General features: G+C 37.5%; 1 protein-coding gene across 1 annotated transcript in view; it reads left to right on the top strand.

Moving 5' to 3' along the window:
* BICC1 (BicC family RNA binding protein 1) overlaps window positions 1–10,157 on the top strand; it is a 270,781-nt gene extending 260,624 nt beyond the window's left edge. The window contains exon 21 of the mRNA XM_069460653.1: window positions 7,441–10,157. Coding sequence (XP_069316754.1) covers window positions 7,441–7,571 — 131 coding nt within the window. The 3' untranslated portion in view covers window positions 7,572–10,157. The remainder of the gene's footprint in view (window positions 1–7,440) is intronic.
* The last annotated feature ends 2,378 nt before the right edge of the window (window positions 10,158–12,535 follow it).

Below are 12,535 nucleotides of genomic sequence, written 5' to 3'. Positions count from 1 at the left end.
TGGAAGGATATATTAGTAATATCCTAAAGGTGGTCACAGAATCAAGGAAAATAATGTTGTCTGCCTCCTTAGACTGCTTTCTTTGTGCATCTATTGCATATTCTCTGTTTTAGAAAACACTCTATACATATTTATCGGGTGCCATTCATTTGAAAGGAATTGAGCCAGATGATGAGTCAGGAGTTGGCGAATACATAGTAATGCTCTTCAAAAAAAGTGTTTCGAGAACTACGTGGAAGAAATTTGAGGGGGAATGGGATTCATTTTTGAAGATGTTACAGTAAATTTCTTGAATGTCAAATTTATGTGTGTGTGTCTCTCAAAAAGACAGACACCAAGGGCAGAAGCCAAGTGTCATGTGCTTTGAGAAAGTGATTTTGCTTTTTCAGAACACTGAATTTGCAGGCAATGCCTCAGTGAGGCCAGCAGTTGCATCCAACTGGTGAAGGTCCAGTCCAGACAGCAGCCACTCATCATATCAGCAGAAAAAAAGGAAAAACCTCAGTTGTTTTCCATTTTATTTTAGCAGCAATATTGCATACTCCATCCACCTCCCCATAGGAAATCTTTATCTTTTTTAAAGCAGCTTTGAAATAGGAGTAGAAATCCAGCCACTTAGCTTCCTGGTGGCAGCCTCATAGGTTCTTTCATGGATGAATAGAGTTCTACACACATCAGTTTTAGGAGTCTTCCTCCACTCTGTGTCTCCCGGAGGCTACAGTAATGGAGCTCCACAGAGAAGATGCATAATTCCTGTTTGCTCATAAGATCATCTTTGTATAGTGGCGAGAACACTGGATTCAAATAAGAGACCTGAGCTTTACGTCTGCTAAATCATGAGTCCTTGGGTGAGTTTCCAAACCTCTTTTGGTTTGGGTTTATTAATCATGAAGGTAGATTGGAAAGATGATCATGTAAGGTCACCTTCTGCATCTGAGATCTATTCTTTCATGTGATGTATTATCAGGCTTAGTGAAAATAGACAAATTACAGTTTTAACAGTATATACTAGCAGGATATTCCCTTGTTCTTTTCTTTTTACCATTTGTGCTGTAGGGTAGTTTTTCCAACTCATTTGTTTACTCCAAAGCTCAGCCTCGGGGCTATTCCTAGATTCAAGTTAACTTTATGTATTTTCACATTCTTTTATTGATATACTGCTTGAAATTTGATTAACTTGCCCATTCACCACACCTGTACTGTTGAAATATGCCTGTGGGCCAGCATTTTTATGCCAGAGAAGGGCAGTACAATCTGGAACTTCATAATCTTTTGCTAGAGATTCATGGAATGGCAATGGTAGTATAATGAAAACTAAGTTCTTTCTTTGTGTACCAACCCAAGACCAAACTCTGTAAAGCTTTTAGCAACAAGCAGATCTCTCTAATTACTTTCACAAGTTGCAGATGGCTCATCAGTTCCTTACTCTGGAATACATCAGTGTCCTTTACTCTGAATTTTGGGGAGTAGGGTAGTAATCAGAAAGTGTTTTGAATCCTCTTTCTTTAAAAAAATGTTTTTCTAACCATCATCTTCAATGTGGTTCTATTGAGCTTATATAGTACTTCTGTAGACTTCTCTCAGTGGGTTTACGGGTCCTCTTGCTTTTAAAGGGAGTTAGAGACTTTGAATAAGATGCCTTATGAATGCTCTGCGCAGTGTGGAGTATTTGATTATTTTAAGGATAATTTTACCTTACCTTGTTGAGTGCATTTGTTTGAACCTGGTAAATTGTTTTCTCTGTAAGTAATAAGTTTTCATTAAGAAATCCTCATCAAAAAGCTTCTTTTCCCAACTCATCTTATAACAAAGATATCATCCATTTATAGTCCCAGAACATTACATTTTCTGATAGATAGCAGAATTGCTGGGCAGCCTTGACTCATGTTTATCTTGTGGTTACGCAGCTTGGTTAGATACAGAGTTTGCTCAAAATTCCTTTTTAAAATTTTGTAGATATTTAACTTATAATCGGAGTTGTGCTTTCACTGTGAGGTTTTGTTTTTGCTTTTAATCTTGGGCCAAAAGACATTTATTTTAATGTTATAGGAGTAAATGAGATTTATCTCTAATGGAGATGGATCAAAGAATAAGTTTGATTTTTTTTTTCCAAAACCATATTTTGAAAATTGACAGATTTCTGTCAGAGTATTTTAATGATTGGTTAAATGTACAGGGACTCAGTGAAAGGAAGTTTAGCATCCTGTTGTCAGGCTTCCCGCCACGGCCTCAGGTAGATCTAACATTTCCCGACCTATTCTTTTAGTTTGTGACTCTGTTCAGATCCGCAACAAGATCCTGAGAGCTGCCAGGATTGTGTGAACGTTGGAATTTCAAAGAAAAAGGTTGGTATTTTCCCAAACTATTCCTTAGGCTTACTGAAAAATATCATAGGCAGGAGTTTGCTTTTTAATTAAAAAAAAAAACAAAAAACCCAAAAAACAGCAACAACAAAAATCCTAGTCTCTTCAGTAGGACTTGATCCTAGATAACCTCTCTGGAAGATTTATCTCTGTGCATCACATGTAGAAATGTATGTATGTGCTCTCATAGAAACTGCTTCTGTAGGGAATGACTGAATTCCTTGGTGATCATTTTACTTTTTGAAATCTCTAGCTGATGTGACTTTTCAGAATAAAGTTTTCAATGTTTATTAATTTTTTTTTTTTTTTAATCTTCCATGGCCCTGCTGTTTCCATGTGCTCAGTTATACAAGTTATGGGTGCTGGGGGAGAATGTTGTTTGGCCTCATTCTTTCCTTTTCCTTGGGAATGTCCTCCTGATTTGTAGATTACTCTCCCATGAGAAAATGGAGGCCAGAGATAGTCTCTTAGCTGGAAGGTGATAAAACTTTCCCAGGCTGTATACTTAAAGGGATTCATGTATTCTTAACATTCCTATAAGTTTGCCTTTAAATATATTCAATTCTGTCTTGCTTTATGAATTTTGAAGTGCTGTGTTTGTTTTTTAACAAGATACATGTGTTCCATTTTTAATAGGAATGTCATTGCTACTGTGTTTCTGCAGGGTCTTGAAACAATAGCCATCTGCATGCATGCTTGCGTGTGTCTTTTTCCTGCAAAGATATCTTCCTTGCTGCTGCAGGGTTTTTAAGCTATGTTTTTTTATTTAAAAAATAAATTTGGTTTGCTAAAATATGAAGTAAAGCTCTGTTACCTGGCATAGCTAGAACTACCGGATTGTACTCCTGTGCTTTGGTCGGTCTTGTCTGTCCCATGGATTGCGGTCAGTGGCAGGACATTGACCTGTGGGTTAGGCAGTTTCAGCTCTGTCACGTAATAACTGTGTGGGCAAGCGACTTCATCTGTTTTTAAAATCTGTTTTCTTATCTATATAATGAGGAATAGTAATACTGTCTACCCCTTAGGGAGGACTTGAATATAGGACAAGATAAATGTAAAGTGCTTGTTGTATAATAAGCCCTAATGAATTGTGGTTTTTTCCTTTTCTCCCAAGACCTATATGTGAACAAAAAAGAGAGATCTCCATTGTTGCTTTGACCCTATAGGGTAGGCATTTACATTTTGGAAGGCAGTGGGGTGAAATGTTAAGAGCTCATCTTCCAGAATTTGGGGACAGGAGCATGTCTGGCCATAAGGCTGTCCTCAACCCTAGGTGGGCCCCCTCCAACCGGAGGCTGTGATCCCATCCTGAGCATTATGGTAGCTGGCCATAGCTTACGTTGTAACTTGAGAATTCTAAAGGGGATTGTATATGTGTGGTTGAAAAAGTACAAGTACCATGCAAATATAACGTGTTCAGTCACCTGCTCCAGCCCCTCCAAAAAAAAAAAAAAAAGACAACAACTTTAGGCAAATCAACTATATAAGCCTTCTAATCTATTTTAAGCTGAATAAACGTGAGCATATTTTCATTTGATGGCTATCAGAAACCCTAATTTCCATTGTCTGACAATTCTGTGTACTTCTATGAGTTTATCAGGAACAGTTACATCAGTGACTCAAGGGGTTGGGGTGGGAGACGTAGGGGTGGATGCCTTACGTACAAGATGGTCTGCTTCAGTTAACATTTTACGTTTCAGGCTAATAACTTTTAGCTGGCAAATGATAAACTAAGGTGTTTCCTAAGTACTCTGCTTTCTTTAAAATTTAAATAGGGAACCTCAGTTTTTCCCTGAAAATTTGGATTTTAATATTAGTTGTTTTCAAGTATTACTTTTCTAAGCTGTGTTACTGGTTTTTCACTGAGTTGATTTTTTTTTTTTTTGATGATGCTTCTTTATATAACTATTTCTGACTCAAGAAGCAATAGGCTTCATGAGTTGGCAGAACCATGGGGGCTGTGGCTTAATACAGTTGACCCTTGAACAACATGGATTTGAACTGCCCAGAAATTTGAAAAAAATAAACTAAGGCATGTCAGGAATGAATAAAATATATGTAAATACTAGTATGTTTTATCATTTCCTTTCATAAAATATGCCAATCTATTGTAAAGTGTTAACATTTATCAAAACTTAACAAACACAACATGTATGGTACCATTCTTAGTCAAGAGAAATGTAAACAAACAAAAGATGCAGCATTAAATCATAACTGCATAAAATTAACCGTAGTACATACTATGTTATAATAATTTCGTAGCTACCTCCTGTTGCTATTTCAGTGAGCTCAAGTGTTGAGAGTGTCTGCTAGAAACACTGTGTGATGCTGATCATCTCCATGTGAGCAGTTCATCTCTCCAGTAAATTTCATATCACAATAAAAAGTAATCTCTCACCGCTCTTGCATATTTTTCATTATGTTTAGTGCAATATCATAAACCTTGAATAATACCATAGGACCCATTTGAACTACCACTAGTGATGTTATAAGTGCTCCCAAAAAGTAGAGCAAGATTATAACATTATAAGAAAAAGTTGAATTGCTTGATATGTGCCACAGATTGAGGTCTGCAGCTGCGGTTGCCTGCCATTTCAAGACACATGAATCCAGCATAAGAACTATTGTAAACAACAACAACAAAAAGGAAATTCGTGAAGCCATGGCTGCAGCTGCTCCAGCAAGCGCAAAACCCTTATACTTTTTGCAAAATACCCCTTTTTTCCCATATTGAAAATTCAGCTTTTATTTGAGTACAGGATTTTTTAAAGAAAGGCATACCTATTGACTCTAATATGATTCAAGAAAAAGTGAAGTCATTATATGACAACTTAAAGCAAAAGGAAGGTAAAGGATCTAAGCTGGAGAACTTAATGCCAGCAAAGGATGGTTTGATAATTTTAGAAAGAGGTTTGGACTTAAAAATGTAAAGATAATAGGAGAAGCAGCTTCTGCCAACCAAGAGGCAACAGAGAAGGTCCCAGAGCTATTAAAAAAATCATGGAGGAAAAAGGATATCTGCCTCAACAGGTTTTTAATGCAGACAAAAGTACCCTACTCTGGAAAAAAGTGCCACAAGCGATATTTATTAGGAAGAGAGGTGAGCACCAGGATTTGAGGCAGGAAGGGATAGGCAAACTCTACTGTTCTGTGCAAATGCAACCAGGTTTATGATCAGGATTCCCCTTATCTATAAAGCTGCTCACCCTCAAGTCTTAAAAGGAAAAAATAAACACCAGCTGCCAGTCTTTTACGTGGACGAGAAAGCCTGGATGACAAGAAACTTTTTCTGAATTAGTTCCATCAATGATTTGTTTCTGAGGTCAGAAAGTACCTTGCCAGTAAGGGACTGCCCTTTAAAGTTGTTTTGATATTGGACAATGCCCCTGGCCACCCAAAACCCCATGAGTTTGCCACCAAAGGTGTCAAAGTAGTCTACTTGTCCCCAAATACAAAGTCTCTAATTCAGCCTCTAGCTCAGGGGGTCAGAAGGACCTTTAAGGATCATTACACACGGTACTCTGTGGAAAGCATTGGCAGTGTTAAAGAACAGAATCCCATTGAAGAGAACATCATGAAAGTCTGGAAGGATTACATCAGTGACGATGCCATCATTGTTATAGAAAAATCTGTGAAAGCCATCAAGCCCCAAACAATAAATTTCTGCTGGAGAAAAACTATGTCCAGATGTTGTACATGACTTCACAAGATTTATGACAAAGACAATCAAGGAAATGATGAAAGAGATTGTGGATACGGCAAAAAAAAAAAAAAAAAAAGTAGGGGTTGAAGGATTTCCAGATAAGGATTTTGGAGAAATTCAAGAGCTAATAGACACCACACCAGAGGAAGAAACAGAAGATGAAGTGATGGAGATGAACCAGTGCCAGAGGATGAGGAAGAAGACATGGAAGAAGCAGTGCCAGAAAACAGATTGACATTGGGCAGTCTGACAGAGGGTCCACTGGTTATTCATGACTGCTTATGACTTCTTTTACAACATGGACCCTTCTATGATACGAGCACTGAAACTAAAGCAGATGGTGGAATAAGGATTGGTATGATAAAGAAAAAAAATTTTTTAATGGAAAGGCAAGAAAGACATCATAATGTACTTTTGTAAAGTTACACTAAGTGTACCTGCCTCCCCTTCTACCCTCTCCACCTCTTCTGCCCCTGCCACCCCTGAGACAGCAAGTCTAACCCTTCCTCTTCCTCTTCCTCCGCCTACTCAACATAAAGACAACAAAGATGAAGACCTTTATGATGATCCATTTCCACTTAATGAGTAGTAAATATATTTGCTCTTATGATTTTAATATTTCAATATTACAATTTCAATACTTACAATAAAGTAAGCATACAGTATGTAATGTATATGTTTAATCAACTGTTGATGTTATCTGTAAGCCTTCCGGTCAATGGTAGGCTATAAGTAGTGAAGTTTGGGGGGAGTCAAAAGTTATACATGGATTTTTGCCTGCACAGGGAGGCGAATGGCATCCTAATCCCTATGTCGTTCAAGGGTCAACCGTATTTCACGATGCTCCTTCACTGTCCTCAGGTTTAAGTGTGGGGTTGTTTTTTCATATCTGACTTTAATAACTTAATAATTACTGTATTTGACATGGATGAGTTCAATAGCTATAATTTTCTGTGCCATTGGTAATACATCCTCTCATACGCCTTTCACCAGCTTTGATTGTGTTTTGCCTCTGAAATGATGTTTGGGGTAGGTCAAACTGTTTAATTTGGTTAGTGATTGCTGAGAATGATATACCCGCCCCAGACATTTTACAAACTGTAATAAAAAATTATTTGCTGTCCAGAGTTTACAAATTGTAATAAAAACTATTTGCTATCCTTGGTTCTCTTGGCTGCAGTATGCTACCTGTAAAATCATACTTTCTAGTTTTTCAGAAATATCTTGGCCATCAACTAAATGTTTTCCTTTTGCTACCAGACTTGACTTTCCCCCCAAAATCCTACCACACCACCATTTTCTGAGCTATATCCTGTAGTATATATAGAACTTCTCTTTTGAGCTCCTAACAATTATCTCTCTCTCTCTCTCTAGAACTAAATAAAAACCGAAGAAAGCTTTTTGAATCGCCAAATGCACGCACCTCTTTCCTGGAAGGTGGAGCGAGTGGAAGGCTACCCCGTCAGTATCACTCAGACATTGCTAGTGTCAGTGGCCGCTGGTAGCAGGGCCCTCTAGGCACACACCCACCAAGTGACTGTAAAGCTGAACACAGGACATCTGTGAACAGCCTTCACCGCGCAGCATCCTCAGCACTCTGGGTGTCTGGTGTCAGGACCAAAGCATCTTATTCACACCTGTACTTTATGGCAAAAAGGAAGAAAAGAGAGATGATGTTCTTGTGATGTCATACAGAACACTAAATATGGATTTCTTTTCTAAAATATCAATTGGACAGAATTGCAATATGAAGATAGGGCTTATTTCCTGTTTTTATTTACCTATATAACATATGCACTGATTTTTTTTTTTTTTTTTTTTTTTTTACTTAAAATGAAGGATGAATTGACATCTGGGATGCCAGAAAACTTAGAAGTTATTTTGTTTGCTTGTTTTGTTTTGGTATTTGGGAATTTTTTAAAAATAATCAAGTGGAATTTTCTGGTACTGCTTAAAATAATTATTGAGGTCTTTCAGCACTTTACACGTTCTAATTTCTTGTCCTGTGGAAATTCTTGCTCTTTCCATCTCTCTCTCTTTCTCTCTCTCATTTTCATGTCACCTGATATATTGGTACAGATCAGATTTAGTCACATTCTTCTGACTACATCAAATTTTTATTTGAAATGGTACTGGATGTTAGTTTCTGTGCAGAATATTCTGTGACTTTGGGAAACATAAGTGAGTCTACTTGGTTCTGGACCAATTCTGTTCATGTATGTCAGCATCCTAGAAACACTTAGCAATGAACCTAGTTCATGGTAATAGGTGCAAAGAAAGACCAAATGGACTTTGCAATATTAACCCTTTGCAGTCGTCATACTTAGCTGCTGCCTGTATTGCTAAAATGATTTTAATGGTTGTCTGGAGGCAAAGGGCTGTTTTTAGTATATTGCCACTAAAGGACATTTATTTATATCAAACTTTTATTTTTAGATATTATAAGCATACAGTACATAATTGATGAAATTGATATTTACTAGAGATTTATGGTAGAGAATGGACGACATTCAATAACTGGAGCCCTAGATTGTCACTTTATTTAAAAAGACAAATAATCATCTGACAAGACAGCACTGTTGCCATGATGAGGAGAAATAGATTACGATCTTTATCGTGTACAACTAGCTATGCTCTATGTGGTCACAGGACCTTCCTAGAACCGTATCTGTCTACTTGAAGTAGACTTGTGTTTGTTGAGAAGAGAAAGGCTTATTTGAGTCTCCAGGGTGACAGTTTATAAAGATAGCTGAGTTCTGAAGGGAAAAAAGACTATTTTTAAGTGGCTAGATCCATTGTTATAATATTATACTGTGAAAGTCCAAGAAATCGGGCAACATTGTTTCCTAGGTCTTTTCAGGCATCTTATTGTGGATTTATGAAGGATTTTTAATCCATGAAGAAAATCACTAAAGTGCCTTTCTTTCTTCAAAGCAATATTATTTCCAAGTCTATTAATTTGTTAGAAAACTTTCCCATAGGAAATGTTGTCAATTACCTGTACTGTAACTACTTATTTATGTTTAGTATTCAAGATTCTCTGCATGGACATAAACCACTGTCATGCGCTCTCAGCAGAAAGCATTAGACAAACATACACCACAGTTGGGTACTTTCATATAAATGTGGGATAAGAAATACTTGCCTGACGTTTTTTCCACAGCTAAGTCTTACCATTAAGGTAAGATCAAGAATTAAAGAGACATTTTGCACTCAGAAAAATCTTCACTTTAAAAAATAGTATTGGTTACCTTGAAGGCAAGGCATAGATAATGGGCCTGTCACAAAATTATCAGTTGTGACTGTCACTAAGGAGCTGCCCTTTCTAAACTAAACTAAGCCTTACCTGCTTAAGGATGTAGAATTAAATCACTCCCTTTTCAAGTACAGTGGAATCGTCCTGTGCGCTCGTATACAGATGATCTCGTGAATCATGTGATGATCATCTGCCTTATTTGATTATACTGATGCATCACGCTAAACATTCAGCACAGGTTAACAATTCTAGAGTTGTTTCCATTTGAGCAACTCAATGCTCTAAATTTTATTATGTCTTTAATAAGACCTTGCCAAATAAAAAAATATTCAGAGCTCTTTTCCCAGCTCTCTACCATGTATTTGTAACAGGAGGAAGATAGAATGAATATACGGTATTGAGTTGACATGAGTTTTATGAACAGTGCTTTGATATTATGCCAAAGGGAAAACTGTCCCACTTAAACTAGATTATTAAGTAGGGTGGATAAAAATAAATAAAAACACTGGAAATTACTTTTCTCACTTCTCTCGATGCAATGAAGGGAATATGACAGTACAGTATATGGCGTTGTCGGTGTTATATGATGCACAAAATATTTTGATTATTTGAATAAATGTTAGCTTTTAATCAATCTATGCCTTAATAGTGACTGGTTATCTGTAAATATAGAACAGATACAGATTGTATTTTTGTGTGGGTTTTTGTCCTTCTAGTGATTTTTTTAAAACAAAATGAGAGATGGAATTAACATTGAAAATGGGAATTTTTTCTAACCTAATCAATTGTTACATGAAAAATAAATTTATATAACCCCTTTGTATTGCTCTTGCTAGATGAAATGTGTCTTTTTTAAAAGAAAAAAATCTTTACACATCAACTCTGTGCCTATCTTTGTTTTCTAAGAAAAGCTTTGTTGGTGGGGAGGGGGCCATTTCCAACCAAGTTGAAAGATGTTTCTGCGATAGAATTGAATATGCATTCTCTGTCCTCTTGTTTTGCATTGACATTCCTCATTTTCAACCAGATGCTGAAGCACTTTATTTTAGTCAGTGAATCTAGGACCCATAATCAATCATTGTTTCTCTGGCCACCTGTAGGTACATACAAAAAGAGTAACATTGTAGAACAGGTTTTATTCTTATTATTTCCTTCTTTCATGAAGGCTCAAGCAGGGGCGCTCTATCCCAACGCGATACTGGGCTGTTTCACCCAGGTTCCCACTTCAGAGCCTAACCATTGTGCCATCTGTCCCTCTGAGCACTTACCGTGCTGTTCTCTGAGATTCTGACAGACTAATTTTCAGATGGCATCGATACCGTATTTCTAATTCTGAGATTTGGCTAAATCTTAAACCCTAGCCACCACCCACTATACTCCCAGGAATGTCTCCATCTGAACTGTCTATGCCAGTGGTTTTTAAAAATTGTTTCTAGAACAAGAGAAACAATTGAAATCTTTTGATAATAGAAATCTTACCCATGACCCAATATTAAATTACCCACTCATTTACTCATCCAGTTCATGATATAAATATTAATGATATATGTATATATATTTAGTGAGTTCCAGGCCCTGATATAGGCACAGCAGTGAATAAAGCAAAATCCCATTGCCCTCCTTGAGCTCATATTCCAAATGGAGAAAGCTGGAGCTGATGTGGAGAGACTGGAGGGTGGAATGTCCTGACCCTTCAACACGGGCCTCCGTGTGTTTCTTTCACTCCAAGGGGACTCTTGGGAGTCTAGAAACTCATTTTTAATGAAATCGTTGAAAATACCCATCAAAATGTTCCCTCCACTCATCCTCCGTCCCTTTTTCTGGGTTCCACAGGTTTAATCACATTCTCAAAAGCAGAGTGTGGCCAAAAACGTGGAATCACTGCTTCATAGTTATACTCTGTGATGATAATGGTTAGGGACCCATCCCTTCTTAGATTTGACTCCAAGTGACTTTATAGTTGTTAGAAATCAAGTTTACCTTCTAAGAACATGAGTTTGCTACCACCAAGAATACTCCAAGAATGCAGTTAATACTTAGAAGTTAATTCCAAATGTTAATTTCATAAGGCACTCAACAATGGAATAAAATGGGGTCACCTTAAATGACTGTTTCCAAGGGAACTTCACTCCCTGGGCTATATAAACCCTGGTATGTACTGTTAAATTAGCTCATAATTTATCTTGGCTTGAGTACTTACTAATTGTATGCATTCGAGTATGTTAAAGTACATTTAACCTAATTTTGATAATCTGATGTTTATTCAATGTATAAAGTAATTCCAGTCATCACCAAGGCCATGATTCTCCTGCAGTTCTGCTCCAGGTAAGTCAGCTTCCTGCCTTCTCCTCAAATAGCCTTTTGGATAACTTTCAGGTAATCTGGCCAGAGGTGAAGAGGTTGGACTTTGTAGTTTAACAAACATGCATTCAGATCTTATCCTTAGACCTTGGGAAATTTCCTCTGTGTCTTGGACCCCTTTTCTGTAAAATGGAAATAATAACCACTTCTGAGCATGATTGAAAGGGTAAAGAGAGGCTGTGTATAAATCTTTCTGGACAGTATATGGCACAGAGTGAGCAGTGACTTGGTAGCAACTGCTGTTACTACTAACTGGATTTTCCTTTCACTGCATGGGTGTTTCTTTGCCCATCAGAGATCTTCACTGTGTTCATCTATCTTCTGCATCAGAAGGGGGAAGCCTATTTCCTGTGCCAGAACATCAGGAGAACTGTAAACTGCAGTCCCAGGGACCTACTTCCTGACTGGTAAGGTTGGTGTCAGAACACTGTCCTGAAGGTCAAGCTTGTGACCTCACACTTTGTACAGAAATCTGTATTTGATTCCTTTTTGTTTTTAGTCCTTCACGTCTCTGATTGACCGCAGTGTTGGTAACTGGGTTCTCCATATGGGTGGAGAGGGTTAGTGGCTAATTCTCATAGTCATATATGGTGTCCCTAATTGTCATATTCCTAGAGAGTTTCCATTACTCCAGATGGTGTCTCCTCCCCGCCCCCAGGTCACCTCCATGTTGCTCAGTCTCTCCCGCTCTGATTCCTTTCTGTACACCACCACCCCAGGATGGAATACTGATTCCTTTTGGAAAAAGCCATTTGCCTTATATTTGTGTTAAGTTTAGTTGTTTTCCACTTTAAAAAGTGAACAGAGTTAGATTATATTTGACTGTTCCTACAGACATGGCCAGGACACTTC

The sequence above is a fragment of the Eulemur rufifrons genome, chromosome 28 (genome assembly GCF_041146395.1).
Source record: "Eulemur rufifrons isolate Redbay chromosome 28, OSU_ERuf_1, whole genome shotgun sequence".
Classification (NCBI taxonomy): Eukaryota; Metazoa; Chordata; class Mammalia; order Primates; family Lemuridae; genus Eulemur; species Eulemur rufifrons.
The sequence above is the reverse complement of the archived record's forward strand: the minus strand, read 5'-3'. Positions and strand labels throughout refer to the sequence as shown.